Genomic DNA, 17756 nt, shown 5'->3' on the forward strand with positions numbered 1-17756 from the left:
CAGTAAAATTAGCCCAATTTTTTTTTATATTCTGAAAGATAATGTTACGCCGAGTAAATTGGTACCCAACATGTCATGCTTCAAAATTGTGCCTGCTCGTGGAATGGCGTCAATCTTTTACCCTCAAAAATCTCCATAAGCGACATTTTAAAAAATTCTACAGGTTGCATGTTTTGCGTTACAGAGGAGGTCTAGGGCTAGAATTATCGCTCTCGCTCTACCGAACGCGGTGATACCTCACATGTGTGGTTTGATCGCCGTTTTCATATGCGGGCGCTCCTCGCGTGTGCGTTCGCTTCTGTGCGCAAGCTCGTCAGGACTGGGGGGTTTTAAAAAAATATATATATTTTTTTCTTATTTATTTTACTTGATTTTATTTATTTTTACACTTTAAAAAAAAAAAAAAATTAATGGATCACTTTTATTCCTATTACAAGGAATTTAAACATCCCTTGTAATAGAAAAGAGCATGACAGGTCCTCTTAAATATGAGATCTGGGGTCAAAAAGTCCTCAGATCTCATATTTGGGCTAAAATGCAATAATAATAAAAAAAAATGTCATTTTTAAAATTACATTGAAAAAAATAGACCTTTTAAGAGGTATGGGCGGAAGTGACGTTTTGACGTCGCTTCCGCCCTCCTATGGTATAGAGACAAGTGGGGGCATCTTAGCCTCACTCATCTCCATACCCAGCCATCGGTAGGACCCGATCGCCTCCGCTGCTACCGACGGCTCCGGTAAGCAGCGGAGGGCGCAGGAGGGGGGTGGCACCTCTCCCGCCGCCGATAACGGTGATCTCGCGGCGAGCCCGCTGCGGAGACCACCGTTATCGCACACACGACTGAAGAGATGGATATCTCGGTTGTGGCAGCAGCTGCTGCCGTTACCGAGATATCCCTCTTCAAAAATAGGACGTACATCGTCGTGCGCTGGTCGTTAAGTGGTTAAAGTGGTTGTATGGTCAATTTTTAAACTTTTACCTACAGGAAAGCCTATAATAAGGCTTACCTGTAGGTAAAAAAAATATCTCCTAAACCTGTACGGTTTAGGAGATATTCCCCTCGGTATGCGCCGCTGACTGCAGCGGCGCATGCGCACAAGGGGGTTCTCGGCCTGAAAATCCGGCAGTGGCCGGCCGGCCGGAATGAAATCTCCCGCGCGCATGCGATATCGCGGCTCCGGCCACTCACAGCGCCGGAGCCGCGATACCCGGAAGAAACGCAGAGGGAGCATGTCAGCTCCCTCGGCGTGGATCGGGCCAGATGTCGGGGCCTCGTTCTAAGGTAAGTATTTCATAATGAGCTAGTATGCGGTGCATACTAGCTCATTATGCCTTTTGCTTTGCAGGTTTAAAAAAAAAAATGTGCGGGTTTACTACCGCTTTAAAGATTTATAGAAAACCACATTGGAACCAATGTCTTTCTGGTCATTTTCTTTCCAGCTTGACACAGACTCGCCGGCCACTCTATTAGGCACACTTTGCTAGTACCGGGTTGGGCCCCCTTTCACCTGCTTTCATTCTTTGCGGCATAGATTCACCAAGGTGTTGGAAACAATTTTTAAGAGATTTTGGTGCATATCGACATGATAGCATCACGCAGTTGCTGTAGATTTGTCGGCAGAACATCCACGATGCAAATCTCCCATTCCACCACATCCCAAAGGTGCTTTATTGGATTGAGATCTGGTGACGGTGGAGGCCATTGGAATACAGTGACCTCCATTGGCGTGTTCAAGGCCAGGAGGCGGGGCTGCATGTGACGGCGAGTGGTGGGAACACACGGCAGTTGAAATGAAAGCTGTTACAGCGATGTTCCTCGGCGCTCTGATGATCCGGCCGGCAAGCCTCTTCCTCTCCTATCTTCCCCTGCACAGGTAGGCTGCATTGATGGACCCAGGTAGGCTGCATCGATGGACCCAGGTAGGCTGCATCGATGGACCCAGGTAGGCTGCATCGATGGACCCAGGTAGGCTGCATCGATGGACCCAGGTAGGCTGCATTGTTGGGCACAGGTGAGATTGCATTGATGGACACAGGTAGGTTGCATTGATGGACACAGGTAGGTTGCATTGATGGACACAGGTAGGTTGCATTGATGGACACAGGTAGGTTGCATTGATGGACACAGGTAGGCTGCATTGTTGGGCACAGGTGAGACTGAATTGTTGGGCACAGGTGAGACTGAATTGCTGGGCACAGGTGAGGCTGCATTGATTGGCACAGGTGAGGCTGCATTGTTGGGCACAGGTGAGGCTGCATTGTTGGGCACAGGTGAGGCTGCATTGTTGGGCACAGGTGAGGCTGCATTGTTGGGCACAGGTGAGGCTGCATTGTTGGGCACAGGTAGGTGGTATTGATGGACACAGGTAGGCTGCATTGTTGGACACAGGTGAGGATGCACTGATGGGCACTGATAAAGTTTTTATTAATATTTATTTTTATAACTTAATTCTGTATAAAACATTTAAATGTCATTTCATGGGATAATTTATGAAGGCGTGTTTAGGGGCGGGCAGGGTAGGGATTGGGTGGGGAAACAAGTGGTGGGTAACCCTTGAAGCCTGGCTAGTAGCGCAGGACTTCAAATTTTGAGCTCTGCTAAGGGGCCCAAAATGTGCCAATTAAATATCCGTTATTACACCACCATTACCAGCCTGGACCATTCATACAAGGCAGGATGGATCCGTGCTTTCATGTTGTTTACGACAAATTCTGACCCCATTATCTGAATGTCGTAGCTGAAATTGAGACTCATCAGACCAGGCAACGTTTTTCCAATCTTCTATTGTCCAATTTCTATTGTCCAAGTTCCCGGTGCAAATTGTAGCCTCCCTTTCCTGTTCTTAGCTGACAGGAGTGGCACCCAGTGTGGTCTTCTGCTGCTGTAGCCCATCTGCTTCATGGTTTCGACGTGTTGTGTGTTCAGAGATGGTATTCTGCATACCTTGGTTGTAACGAGTGGCTATTTGAGTTACTGTTGCCTTTCTATCATCTCAAACCAGTCTGCCCATTCTCCTCTGACATCAACAAGGCATTTTCCTCCACACAAATGCCGCTCGCTGGATATTTTCTCTTTTTCAGACCAGCCTCTCTAAACCCGAGAGATTGTGGTGCGTGAAATTCTCATTAGATCAGCAGTTTTTGAAATACTCAGACCAGCCCGTCTGGCACCAACAACCACGCCACGTTCAAAGTCACTTAAATCCCATTTCTTCCCCAATCTTATGCTCAGTTTGATCTTCAGCATGTTGTCTACACCACGTCTAGATGCCTAAATGCATTGAGTTGCTGCCATGTGATTGGCTGATTAGCAATTTGTGTTACCAAGCAGTTGAATAGGTGTACTTAATAAAGTGGCCAGTGAGTGTATATGAACATGGCACAGCCAGATACGTATGCCAAAATATAACTGACAATGCTGTATGACTACAGGGATGGCACATGGAGAAGAGAACCCGTTTGTAGAAAGAATTAGTATAGTACTAAGAAATAAATGATGTAAATAATCTCTTGCGAGGAGGAGATTGAAGTGATGGTAAACTCTGAAATTTTTTTTTTTTTTTTTTTTTTTTAAACATGCCCCCAGGTAGGTAATGCCATAAGGTGCTAGTATGCACCAAATTACCTGCCGCCCAGGAGGAGGAGGGAATTTTTCTCCCCGCTTGACCATTCTTCATAGGGGTTTTTTGCCTTACTCTGGATCAACTGTGGGGTAAAGAATTCTGTGTATGGGTTTTTATTTACTTATTCTTTTTAGGGATTTTATTTCTATTGGTTGAACAAGATGGCTTTTTTTTTTTTTTTTTTTTTTTGACTATGTAACTATGGTATTAGGTCTAAGCGGATTGGAATTGGTGCTATGATGCTGTTCCTATGGATGTCCTCCAGTGCTTGTTGGGACCTGGGAGTTAATGCAGGAGTAATCACATTTTGTAATTTTGGCACCCTATTTTTTTCATGCTGGTTTTAATCCAGTCAATGGGATTAATACAGCCCACCGCCTTCCTTCCTCTTCTTCTGTTGAATTCCTATAATAGGAAATACAGTCATGTGAAAAATGAATCCACCCCATGGATATTGTTGGCTTTTTTAACATATTTGAACAGGTAAATCGTAGATCTTGATTCAATCAATGCCGACAGATAAAGGTGATGTACTTGAACAAATGACACTTCAGATTTACACTGTATTTATTTTCATGATATAAATTAATAAAAATGTAGGTTTGAGATATGGAAAAGGTAAGTCCACCGCTACATTTACTACCACTTCAAATCTATGAAATTAGAATCCAGTGTTCCGGATTAGGTGCCAGTGATTAGAACCTCCATGGGGCGTATGCAGGTAGAACCTCTTTTATTCAAAAGATACCTAGGGTCTGGTGTTCATTTTGCTATTGACATGTGTGGAATCATCATGCCAGGATCAACAAAACTCTCTAATGCCCCGGATTTTCTGACGGAAAATGTTCGATGGTCGCTTTTTGTTGGAAATTCCATGGGACGTTTTCCATCGGAAATTTCCGTAACACAAAATTTGAGATCTGGATCTCAAATTTTGCGACAACAAAATCCGTTGTTAGAAATTCCGACGCACAGAGTTCCACGCATTCTCGGAATCAAGCAGAAGAGCTGCACTGGCTATTGATCTTAATTTTTCTCGGCTTGTCGTACGTGTTGTACGTCACCGCGTTCTTGACGTTTGCAATTTCCGACCAACTTTGTGTGACCGTGTGTATGCAAGACAAGTTTGAGCCAACATCCGTTGGAAAAATGGTATTTGGATTTTGTTGTCGGAATGTTCCGATGGCTTGTACGGGGCATTAGGCCCTCAGAAATAGGGTTGTAGATGCCTATGAGCCTAGCAAGGGATTTTAAATGGTTTCCAAAGTATGTGAAATGTAATCATTCCACTGTAATTATAATATTCTACAAGTGGCTGGGGTTTCAGTCGACTGCCGATTTCTCCAGGACTGGCCAGCCCAGCAAACTCGAACCAAGAAGTGAAAATTTGATGCTAAAACTAGTTTCCAAGGACCCATTGCAGAGTGTTCTGGTAACCCTTTCAGTCAAAGTGTATGTATCTACAATCAGAAATTGCACCAGTTCAATCTGCATGTGTGGTGTGTTAGGAAGCACTCTTTTGTAGCATACCTGTAGAGTAACCTCTTGCACGTTTCCCGTTCAAGCACCCTTGGTAGTGGAAACGGGGACTGCTAGGGCACTGGAAGGGTGCAGATGCCAGAAAGCTGGAGCAGTGAACATGAACTTGGAAGTGCAGAGATCCACTGGATGGAAATGTAGAATTGGGTCAGAAGCAGCCAGACGGGTACAGGGTCAGGAAGCAAAGTCGTAGTCAAAAGTCCAGACCAGGGTCAGTAACATGGACAAGTTTTAGGCATAACAGGCAAGGGAAATCCATAGAGAAGCATCAACCATAGAGGGGGTCAGTGGCAAGATCAGTTGGTTTTCAGTAAGAAAAAACACAGGGATAAGAGCTGAAGACAATCTAATAATGCTAGGCAGACCTCAGGTCTAAGTAGGCTGTTGAGCGCCAGGATCTGTGGGCTTGGCCGTGCATGCATGTACATGCGCATACGCATTCTCAATCTTGTACATCTTATCAAACACCTATGCTCATGGGTATGTGCACATTCCTGTGCACGAAAATGAGCATGGCTGGTTCCTGACATCTTTGCTGCCTAAAAAGAAGATTCTCCAGTTCTTCTGGAACAATGTACTGAAGAATGAAAGATAGAATTGTTTAGTCACAGTAACAGATTGACATTCTATTTCAGGATAAGGACCTCATAACTACTGTGAATCATGGTGGTGGAAACGTTAGGATCTGGGGATGGTTTGCTGTTTCAGGTCCTCACAGTTTCACAGTCATCAAGTCAACTACATATTCTGCATCATTCCAAAATGTGCTTGATGAGAATGGGAGATCATCTGTCCAAAAGTTGAGGTTGAACTAGAAATCACTCTTTCAGTACCATAATGGTCTGGAGAACATTTACAAATCCTTCAAGGAATGTCTCAAAAAGAAGAAATGGACTATTATGGACTATCCTAGTCAAAGCCCTGATTTGATCCCCGCTGAGATTTTGTGGGGATATTTGAAGTGGGCAGTTCATGCAAGCAAATACACAAATAATTGCAACTGAAGGGATTTTACATTGTACATTGTCTTTGGGACAGAGTAAAATGCACATTGGGGCTGTTATCGCCACATAAACTGATGCTCTCTTTTCTTTGCAACTCAGCATTTTCTCCAGCATTTGTCTCTCCAGCTGCTTTCCATGACTGGCCTATGTCTAACAAGACTACATCATCCTGTTAATTCCACTGGTTTTATACCCTGCTCACAACTGTAAGCCCTTGTACACACGGTCGGACATTCCGACAACAAAATCCGTCGGATTTTGTCTGACGGATTTTGTCCGAAAATGGTGTTGCATACACACAGTCGGACAAAGTTGTCGGAAAATCTGATCGTTCGTAACGTGATGACATTATTTTGTTACGACGGGACTACGTTCAGGCTAGTAGCCAATAGCTTTGGTCTAGGAATTTGATCTGAGCATGCGTGGCACTTTGTCCGATCGGAATTTTCTACAAACGATCAAAGTCCGATCGGATCATGTTTTGGGAAATTTTTATAGCCCAGCTCTAAAACGTTGTCAGTCGGATATTCAGACGGAAACAGTCCGATGTAGCCCACACACGGCTGAATTATCCGACAACACAGTCCGATCGGACATTTTCCGTCAGAATGTCCGACCGTGTGCACAAGGGCTAAGGACAGCATAAATTCCCAAGTTCTGAAGTATTTTGTTAACTTCAGGTTCGGCATTTCTACACCATGAAAACTCAGTCACAAACTGACCTTGACAGTATGACCATGTTCGAACATCCTATGCTTAGCAGACCCACACACGAAAGGGGTGATCTCAAAGCTCTATAGGACCCTCCTAACTAGGCCTTGGTCCCCTTCCCCAGCCTATGTTATACGATGGCCAGCTGATCTAAATCTAACACTAGATGCTGAGGGTTTGACTGGTATTTGGCTAGTCACCCATAAATTTGTCTCAGAATATTTCAGCACTTGAAAGATCCTACAAAGTACTATCTTGATGGTATCTGGTACCAACAAGACTGGCTAAGTAAGTTGCAGGTTACCTCCTCACCTGTTTCAGTGGTTGTGGAGAACTCGGTTCACATCTGCATACTTGGTGGTCCTGCCCATTGGTGCGGTCCTTCTGGTCCGAAATATTCCAACTCCTTTCCCAATTATTTTATATTGATATCCCACCGGATCCTCAGATTGCTCTGCCAAACAGTTGCCCATCGGAGTTGACCAAAAACCAATTCAAACTCCTACTCCAAATCACAACAGCTGCTAAGCAAACAATTACTAGATCTTCAAAGGGTAACCCAAGTGATGATACATGCCAAAATTGAAGCCATTTTACAGGGTAGAATCCACAAGTATACAAACATTTTGCAGCCCTGAGTTGATAAGTTCCTGCCCCCAGACTAACTTTCTTTTAGAGCCACAATGCCTGGAGACATAGTGTGATTTTCATTCCGGTTGGTGCTGCTACTCAGGTGACCCCTGGGTCCCTCCCTTCCTTTTTTTTTCTCTTTTCCCTACTTTCTATTTATTTTCTTCCTGGTACTCACTTTCTGATTTTCCCCAAGCTATTGCAGGGGAAGTAAATTTCTCTACTCCTTGGACTTCCCCGGGGGGCTTTCTTTTTTCACATTTTATGTTATCATGTGGGTATGTATTCCAGCTACTGTTGGCCTCACCGAACAACTGTGTCGGCAGTGTTGACACAGGTGATTACCTATGACTTAAAGCGATTGATCACTCTGGAAGAAAAAAAATTAAAAGTCAGCAGCTACAAATACTGTAGCTGTTGACTTTTAATAAAAGGACACTTACCTGTCCAGGGATCTAATGCTGTCCTCTCTGGGCTAGTTGGCTGCATTCCTGGCGCCGGCATCCTAATGGTGGGCAGCTGGCTATGCTGTTTTCAGATTCACAGACGGCTGCCCACTGCATATGCGCGTGTAGCGGATGACATTTGGGACCAAATGTCACACGCATTGTAAATTTTAGTTTTGCCTCAGGACCCTACGGTACCAAGGGTTAATTGTGTAGGTAGGCCTTAACACCAATCTGGCCAGGCCGTGATTGAAGTTCTGCCTGGTCATGTGAACGGGGAGGTGCACATGACAGGCCAGAACCAGGTCTGGTTGGATGTTTGGGTATGGCCCTCTCAGAGCCAATCAGCGGGAGTGCCGGGCCCGCTGAGGAGTCTGGGGGGGGGTACTTAAGCAGGTGTGGGTCACGTGTTCGGGGTTCCGGAGTTGTTCGAGAGACCCGTTGGGTCTGTTCTGGTTCCAGAACCAGGGTAGCCCGGTGAGGGGTCCCGGTCACGGGGTGTTTGACATCCATGTTCCTGTCAGTGGCCCCTGATAGACCCGTCTGGTCTGGGGTAGGGATCCGTCTGTTCCCGAGTCTCGGGAACCTGCTGGTCCGAGGCGTAGTAACTGAGGGAGGATTCAAAGTGTCCGGGTGTGCTCTTGGCTTGGAGGGACACCACAGCTTGTGGAAGTGACCGGGGAGGACTCTTCAGAGGGGGGCCGGCAAGTGGCATCCTGAGAAGTGCCAGGTTACTGAGTTGGGAAGGACATTGATGAGTTCACACTTTTCCAGTACCACAAAGGAAGCGGGAAACCTTCCAGGTACGGTTGGAAAAAGGTTCCTGTTTATCTTCAGTTGATTGTTCAAGTTTTGAGTCAACGTGCTGACTGCCATGACCTCTGGCTAGAGATCTGTTCAGCCTTGAAGTGCCCAGCTGGGAGTGGCTACTCTCTGGGTGGAAGTAGTGACTTTGTTAAACCTGCAGTTCAAGGTACCTGAGTTCTTCACCTGTGCCCTCTGTTCCCTAAGAGACTGTGTTTTGTGAAAGTTCCACTGCAAAATAAAACCTTTTGAAAGGACTTTATCTGTGCCAGTGTACAAGTCGTTGGGTATCAACCCTGGGAACCCCTAGATGAGGAAGAGCAGGCCAGGAGAAGGTAACCGGTAAGCCCATTCAGTCAAGGCCGCCCTGCAACGGGTTATGGCTGCTACACGCGAGCCAGGCTGCGCTTTGTGAGTGGTCCCACAGTCCTCTGGTACCTGTGACGTATCCCAGAAGACTGCGGGAGGGGGATGGAGGAGAACTTTCACTTGGATCGCCTAGACGATCGAAGTGGGAGCGGATACCTGTGAAAACTAAAAAATGACCTGCCAAATATGGGAGGCGGCAGGATGACTTACAGCAGAACTCCCCCTTTTGGGGAAAAGATCAGCCAAATAAAATTATGTAAACAGTGTGGTGTGCCAAAATCGGTGCTTCCAAACTGTTCCTGCCAGCAGCCGAGCAATCAGCGCAGCTGTTTGCGTGAACGAGCCTAACATATTTATTTGTAAAACACTGATTGAAGTACATAATGTCTACCCAGATAGCAAGGATAGCTTGCCCCAAATTTGTGGCAGTGTTGAATTGTAAGTCTCGTTAACTTGCTGCACATTTTCACTGGTAAGTTGTACACTTGCAGAGCACTTGAAGAACAAATTCTAGTTGACACTTTCCCAATTTGCAACAAATTTGTGTGGCAGGTCTCTAGCAAGAACAAAGTTGCAGTGGTGAGTCTACAGCAAGAGCTCTGCAAGTCACAGTGACCCCTGTGGTGGGATGACTATTGCACAATTGAACCAGAACTTGCAGCAGCTTGCAGAATGTTTGCAAAGAAAGTTGCTCTTGACTCATGCAGTGGGGCTGCAATTGTGCAACAAACTTGTGAAGCCTGACAAGTCTAGCAGTAGGCTTAGCAAGTCATTTTCAAACTTGCAGCTCAGGTGTTTTCTATCTGGGTAATAAAAACAGAAACAAAATATGTACCCACCTAAAGCAGAACTGTGGCCAGGCTATGGGCATTCAAATATTTTTTTATTCTTAACCACTTGCTTACTGGGCACTTAAACCCCCCTCAGTCCCAGACCAATTTTCAGCTTTCAGCGCTGATGCACTTTGAATGACAATTGCGCGGGCATACAACACTGTACCCAAATGAAATTTTTATAATTTTTTTCCCACAAATAGAGCTTTCTTTTGGTGGTATTTAGTTACAGCTCGGAGTTTTCTTTTTTGCTAAACAAACAAAAAAAGATGCAAAAAAAAAAAATCATGTTTTAATAGTTTGTTATAAAATTTTGCAAACGGGTCATTTTTCTCCTTCATTGAAGTGCGCTGATTAGGCGGCACTGATAGGCTGCATTGGAGGGCACTGATGGGCTGCATTGGAGGGCACTGATGGGCTGCATTGGAGGGCACTGATGGGCTGCATTGGAGGGCACTGATGGGCTGCATTGGAGGGCACTGATGGGCTGCATTGGAGGGCACTGATGGGCTGCATTGGAGGGCACTGATGGGCTGCATTGGAGGGCACTGATGGGCTGCATTGGTGGGCACTGATGGGCTGCATTGGTGGGCACTGATAGGCTGCATTGGTGGGCACTGATAGGCTGCACTGATGGGCACAGATAAGGCGGCACTGATGGGCAAAGATGGGCACAGATAAGATGGCACGGATGGGTGGCACTGATAAGTGGCACGGATGGGTGGCACGGATGGGCACTGATAGGTACCACAGATAGATGGGACTGATGGGCACTGATAGGTGGCACTGATAGGTGGCTCTGATGGGCGGCACTGATGGGCGGCACTGCTGGGCACTGATGGGCGGCACTGGGGTGCAGCACCTTTGAGGCAGATTGTGGGCACTGTGGGGTGGCACTGTGGGTGGCACTATGGGCACTGACGGGGGGCACTTACTTTTACTTCAGGATGGCACTGCGGGAGGCAGGTGGGCACTGGCAGGTGGTCCCTTGTATTGATGGCCGTGATTGGGACTGATGTCCCGATCACGGCCGCCGGTGATCGGCTTTTTTTTTTTCTCCTCGCGCTGTCAGCGCGAGGAGGAATAATAGCCGATTACCGGCTCCGTTCTATCACATGATCAGCTGTCATTGGCTGACAGCTGATCATGTGATAAGGGGTCGGGATCGACCCCTTGCACGGATCGGTGATCAGGCGAGTCTCATGGACTCGCCGATCACAGAGCGCGCCGCGCGCGCCCCTCAGGGGGCGCGAAGGCCGCTCGTACACGGGGCGACGTCAATAGACGTAGTCCCGGAAATGTAGGTCCGCGCTAATGCCGTCATTTGGCAATAGCGCGGATCCCAAGTGGTTAAAGTGGATGTAAACCCTCTCCTATACCTAGTGTAGTGAATAGCCTCAGAATAAGCCGAGGTAAGTAAGCTTTGACCACTTGAGTACTTGACTGTATATATCTCTTCATTATCAGGCCACTTTTCAGTTTTCAGCACTCTGATACTTTGGCTGACAATTATTTGGTCATGCAACAGTGTATCCAAAAAAACAACCTTATTTTGGTGGTACTTAAAGGGGTTGCAAACCCTATTTTTTTTTTTTTTTAAATAACAAACATGTCATACTTACCTCATAGTTACATAGTTGGTAAGGTTGATTAAAGACACCAGTCCATCCAGTTCAATCTGAGTGAGTGTGGGTGTGTGTCTACAATTAAGATGCTCATCTATTATTATTATTTATTTAAGGTACTTTTATAGCGCCATCAATTTACGCAGCACTTTACATATACATTGTATATTCACACCTCCACTGTGCGGTTTGTTTTGCAGAGAGTGGCCCCAATCCACCTCTTCTGGGGACCCCTGGCGGCGCTGGTAACTCCTCCCCGCATTGAATGTTCACGTTGGAGAAGCACACTCCTTAAAACACCAATGCAGGCGCGCTCCCGAGTCCTGCTTCTGCATGTTGTATTCACAAGGAAAGCAGGACCCGGCGCCCACGTCATTGGGTTTGATTGACAAGTTAATCACCACTTTTGTTACAGGTAATCCCCGCCCGTTAAAGCGGGATTCCACCCTAAAGTGGAACCTCCGCTGATCGGAACCCCCCCTCCCCCTCCGGTGTCACAATTGACACCTTTCAGGGGGGAGGGGGGTGGAGATACCTGTCAAAGACAGGTATTTTCACCCACTTCCGGGCATAGACTCCCACGGGAGTCTACGCCATTTCCTGCCCTGCCGCGCTGTCTGCTGGGACACACACGGGCCCCAGTGACAGCGCAGAGATTTCCTATTGCGCGGCTCGCGCATGCGCAGTAGGGAACCGGGAAGTGAAGCCAATTCGCTTCACTTCCTGATTCCCTCACCTAGAATGGCGGCGGCAGCAGCCGAGGCCCGAGCGGTCGATCGGCCTCGGCTGCCGTCATCGCTGGAACCCGGGACAGGTGAGTGCCCATTTATTAAAAGTCAGCAGCTGTAGTATTTATAGCTGCTGGCTTTTAATATTTTTTTTTTTGGGCGGAATCCCTCTTTAACTGAACAACTTCAGGCGCTTACACTAAATAGCGTGCTTTTTATCTGGGGGCTGTGGAATATTTTAGTAATATATTTCTGAATAGCAGCTGTATTAAAAAAGGGCTTTAAGCCCTTAAGGGTTTGATTGACAGCAGTGGGAGCCAATGGCTGCACTACTATCAATCTATCCAATCAAGAGCCAAGACAATAGGCAGAGAGGTATAGCTTGCTCCGCCATGGGAACGAACTAGCTCAGGTTAGTAAAACGGGGGGAGGGGCTGCTCATTGTCAGAAGTTTTTTCACCTTAATGCATAGGGTGCATTAAGGTGCAAAAGCACAAGGGTTTACAACTCTAACCACTGTTTTTATTTACTTATTTATTTTGCTTTATTGGCAAATAAGAATGAACACAGTAAAAGAGAAAATTAAACTAGGTATAACACTGTTTATGACTGCTTACTATGGTGATCGCAGGTACAGAGCCACCCTTTTCCATCCATTTTCCTGTGATCTGCACTGTCCAGAAAAAAAGCAGACGCCAACCCAATGTTCTTTTACATTGACACAGTACTAAGGTAAGTAAAATAAGCATTGCTGACCCTCTGCAATCACAGTTACTGTGGAGCAACTCATCATCAATTTTTAGATTATAAACACAAGGGTTATTCAAGTCCAGTACCAGCACTGTTCTCTCTCCCCTCCTTTCTGTGTTTTGGTTGCAAACCTGAGGATAAATGGCTATAGAGTGCTTGCAGCAGCAGTGAGGGCTTGCTTTAAAGTTTATTTGCTGCTTGTGAAAAATGTGTAAATATTTGATTGTCCATGGCCTCATAACAGTTCTACTTTTAGGCTGCGTTCATATCTTGGCATTCCGAAGTGTGGGCGGAATTGCAGTGATTTGAAATAGCATCAAATCACGGGACGCCTGTGCGCTCCCCGTCACTTCCAATGGCACCCCGATCGCAGCACGTTTGTTGGGTGGCAAACGCGGTGAAATTTGCGCAAACAGATTTGCGGGACGCCTGGCGCCCAAATTAAGTTCTTGTACTCGCACGCAGGGTGCCATTGGAAGTGACAGGGAATCGCATGAGCATCCCCTGATTTGCCGCTATTTCGAATTGCGGGCAGAATCGCGGTGATTCTGCACACAATTCGAAATGCCAAGATGTGAATGGAGCCTTAAAGCCGTTAAAAGAATTAAACCATTAAAGTTTGCTCAGAATTGTCTAGTTTTTAAATGGCAAGATTGTCCATCTACCAGACAGTTCTTCATGAAATATCTAGCCACTTTTCTGATTCTCCTGATTCTACCATAGTACTGAAGAAAGGAACATCAGCCACCCAACTAATTCATCCCGAAATGCAGTGGAATTTAGAATTTTTTTTTAGCTACAAAAGTTGACAAAAAGGCGTGTTGCTTCTCGACTCATCCAGAGTTGTTAAGGCCTTCAACTAGCGAGGAGAGAATTTAATTGGAGAGTAGCCAAGGTTGAAACCACTAATCCTTTCACAACCAAACTCAATCTGATCCTCAGCCACCACTACAGGTTCCTCTGATAAATGCCGTGGTCGCCAATCAAGAATGATTTAGAGAGTTAAAAGTGTATAAAGTAGTGATAATGGCCCGATTTAGGAATTTATCATTATATTACGCAAGTGTTTTTTTTTTTCCTAGGTAAAAAATATTTTATGTATAGAAGAAAAAAGTCACAGAAAATGTTTGACGGACTGGATGACCCACGTAGAACATACTTGCTCCGCCTTTCCCTTAGAGAGCACCCATCTGCGAAGAAGCTAAAACAGGTATGGAATGGTATATCGGGTTGTAATGAGGATACCTTATTCAAAGCAAAATAAAATTTGATGATTTGAAGGTTAGTGGACACTTACGCTCCAGTTGCCTTTCCAGTCTGCCTGTTTGCACTTGATTGAATTCTAAGATGTCTAGGAGAGGTATTCAGCATGCTAAACCAGAAGAAGCTGAAAGTGGTTGTAAACCCTTACAACACACTTTGACCTACAGGTAAGCCTAGATTAAGGCTTACCTGTAGGTCCAAGTTTAGGAGATATTTGCCCGAAGACAGGCACCGCTGTCTACGGCGCATGCGCCGTAGAAAGCGGCGTGCAGGCACACTGAGCGCGGCATTTTCAACGACGGAGCTGCCGCGCGTGTCGCCTCCCGTGCGCATGCACGGGAGTGACGTCATCGCGGCTTCGCCAAATGACAGCGACGGAGCTGCGAGACCCCACTGAGAAGATGGATGCGCCGGACTACAGGGGACAGCGGTGACTTCGCTGGCTCCTGTGTCAGGTAAGTGACACATAATGGACTACTATGCGATGCATAGTAGTCCATTATGCTTTGCCTTTGCAGGGAATGAAAGAGGAAGTAAATTCATCAGGGTTTACTTCCTCTTGAAAGCTTAGTGGAAGACTACATTAGAACAAGAGCAGAAATATCACACCACATAAAAACATTTAAGCCCATTTCCAGGCAGAATACCTTTTTTAAGAAAAGGTTCCCTTGCCTGTATCATTTTCAGTTGTGGGGGAGGCAGGGTTGGAGAGTGGGGCTTTAAAGCCTCACTCCAACCTAATGCCCGCACATTAGGTTGGAGTGAGGCTTGAAAGCCCCACTCTGGGGGGGGGGGATAATTTTTTCCCACCCTTTTCTCGCAATCCCCTCTAACCCATCCTGGCAGGCTTTTTTTTTCCCCCTTATCTAGTAAAGCCAGCTATATTCCACTAAGTCCCCTATCCATGTGCCTTGCCATGCCCAAGTTTCAGTGCAGAGGACCGCATATCCAGAGCTGAAATGGCACTTAAGACCACTGGTCCCCTTCACTGACAGTCCTTTTTTGGATCCTTAGAGAACCCCTGTCAATAGACAATGAGAAGCTCAGGACTGCATTATTACATGACCGTGGCTTTAGGTCAGTAAAAATGGCTGTGATTAGTTGGGGAGGTAGGTGGGTGATTGGGAAAAAGGGGAACCATTCCAAAGTGAGGCTTTAAAGTATAACTGAAGACCAACCTTTTTTTAATATTAGAGTGGAGAGGGATTAGAAGACCTGTCAGGTTTTTATTGCTGTCTGTGCCCCTGCTATTGAGAGTCACCCTCGCTATTTGTTCTGGTGACCATTGTCACCTAAAGTAAACATTTCAAACTTTGGGTGGTCATGAGAACAGGAATAGAGATTTTCCAAAGGAGGCCATTATTTCAAGTGACCACTAGAAATTTCCCTAAAATTGGAGGGATTTCCTCTATTTTCCTGTCATGCTTACCAATGAAAAAATAGGCACACAGATGACAAAAACCCTAACGGATCATAACCCTCCTTTACTCTATCCAGAATGAAAAAAAATTGCCTTCAGTTCTATTTTAACTGCTTACCGCATGGCCACAGTACATTTGCTGCGGTAGGCAGGCAGGATCACGTACATGTACATTATACTGCCTCTTCCAAGTTAGAGGAATGCAGTAAACCATTCCCCATTCATTATGGTGACACTGAACTACTCTAATGAAGTATGTAAAAAAAAAATAGTAAAAAAGGCAAAAACTTTTTTTTTTTAATGAAATAAAAAAATGTTTTTATTTTTTAATGTACTGTCACCAGTCAGTATTCCCGATCATCGTTACACCAGCCATATGATGATGTTGTACTGCACTGATGACAGTATGCAAAAAAATACATTTGCAGGAAAAAAAAAAACATTTTATCTACGTTCTTCATTTTCCTAAAAACTGTGACAAAAAAAACTCACCATGCCTCTTACTAAATACTTCATACTGTTTATTTTCCAAGCTTTTAGACGCTATAACTTTCACACAAACCTATTAATACAGGCAGTCCCCGAGTTATGAACACCAGAGTTATGAGCGACCCCTACTTACGAACGGCCTCCATGCCGGCCGGTTGTGCGCCACACTGGTCCTGGATATCTCCGAGCAGCTATCTTGCAGCATTGGACACATCGCACACTGCAAAACTACATGTACTGCATGGCCAGAAGTGCCCCAGATAACATGTACTGCATGCCCAGAAGAGCCCCAGATAACATGTACTGCATGGCCAGAAGTGCCCCAGATAACATGTACTGCATGCCCAGAAGAGCCCCAGATAACATGTACTGCATGCCCAGAAGAGCCCCAGATAACATGTACTGCATGCCCAGAAGAGCCCCAGATAACATGTACTGCATGCCCAGAAGAGCCCCAGATAACATGTACTGCATGCCCAGAAGAGCCCCAGATAACATGTACTGCATGCCCAGAAGAGCCCCAGATAACATGTACTGCATGCCCAGAAGAGCCCCAGATAACATGTACTGCATGCCCAGAAGTGCCCCAGATAACATGTACTGTATGCCCAGAAGAGCCCCAGATAACATGTACTGCATGCCCAGAAGCGCCTGGAACATCCCACATCCCTGCACAGGCGGAAGTTGCACTTACAAATGCAGTGTTCCGACTTACACACACATTCCACTTACGAACAAACCTGCAGTCCTTATTGTGTTCGTAACTCGGGGCTGGCTTTGTATACACTTACTTGAATTCTTTTTTTTACCAAAAACATGAAGCAGAATACATTTTCACCTAAATTTATGAAGAAATGTGGTTTTATTGGATATGTTTTGTAACAGAGAGTAGAAAATATTGTTTTGGGGTTTTTTTTTCAAAATTTTCGTTTTTTCGTCATTTATATAGGAAAAAATATAAAAACCCAGTGGCGATCAAATACCACCAAAAAAAGCTCTATGTGTGTGGGGAAAAAAATGATATAAACTTAATTTAATTTGGCTACAGTGTTGCAAGAGCGTGCAATTAATTGCCAGTTAAAGTAGCAAAAAATGTTCTGGTCGTGAAGGAGGTAAATCTTTCCAGAAGTCAAGTGGTTAAAGTAGACCTAATCCTTATACAGGGACATATTGTAAATTATTTTGATGTGACCTGACGAATAGTGCAAGAGTTACCTAACGTACATAGAGTATATGTCTCTTTCCTATGAGCCTAATTGGTCCATCCATGAAAAGCAAATATACTAATCTGTATATGTCATCCATGTCAACTGATCTCAGTGTACTGCATCACTGGGAGGATGTTTTGTAGAACTTTTCCCCTATTTTCTACTTCTCTATGTTGTTTCTCAATGATACTACATAAACATTTTCTGTGATGACTTGTAATATGAATACTTTCTCCTTTTGTACCTACAAAGCATTAATAAAATATGATTGAACTAAAGTAAACCTGAACCCCAACTGGAAGACTAATGCC

General features: G+C 45.3%; 1 protein-coding gene across 2 annotated transcripts in view; it reads left to right on the top strand.

Moving 5' to 3' along the window:
• The window catches only part of COMTD1 (catechol-O-methyltransferase domain containing 1), a 44121-nt gene that overhangs the window by 592 nt on the left and 25773 nt on the right, over positions 1–17756 (top strand). Inside the window, exons 2-3 of one of the 2 annotated variants that reach the window (XM_077454027.1) lie at positions 12947–13047; positions 14148–14275. In XM_077454027.1, the coding sequence (XP_077310153.1) occupies positions 14162–14275 (114 nt within the window). In that variant the 5' untranslated portion in view covers positions 12947–13047; positions 14148–14161. The remainder of the gene's footprint in view (positions 1–12946; positions 13048–14147; positions 14276–17756) is intronic. The other variant, XM_077454026.1, reaches the window with a different exon arrangement.

The sequence above is a fragment of the Lithobates pipiens genome, unplaced genomic scaffold, assembly GCF_037356315.1.
Source record: "Lithobates pipiens isolate NorthernLeopardFrog02 unplaced genomic scaffold, aLitPip1_a1.2 Scaffold_25, whole genome shotgun sequence".
Classification (NCBI taxonomy): domain Eukaryota; kingdom Metazoa; phylum Chordata; class Amphibia; order Anura; family Ranidae; genus Lithobates; species Lithobates pipiens.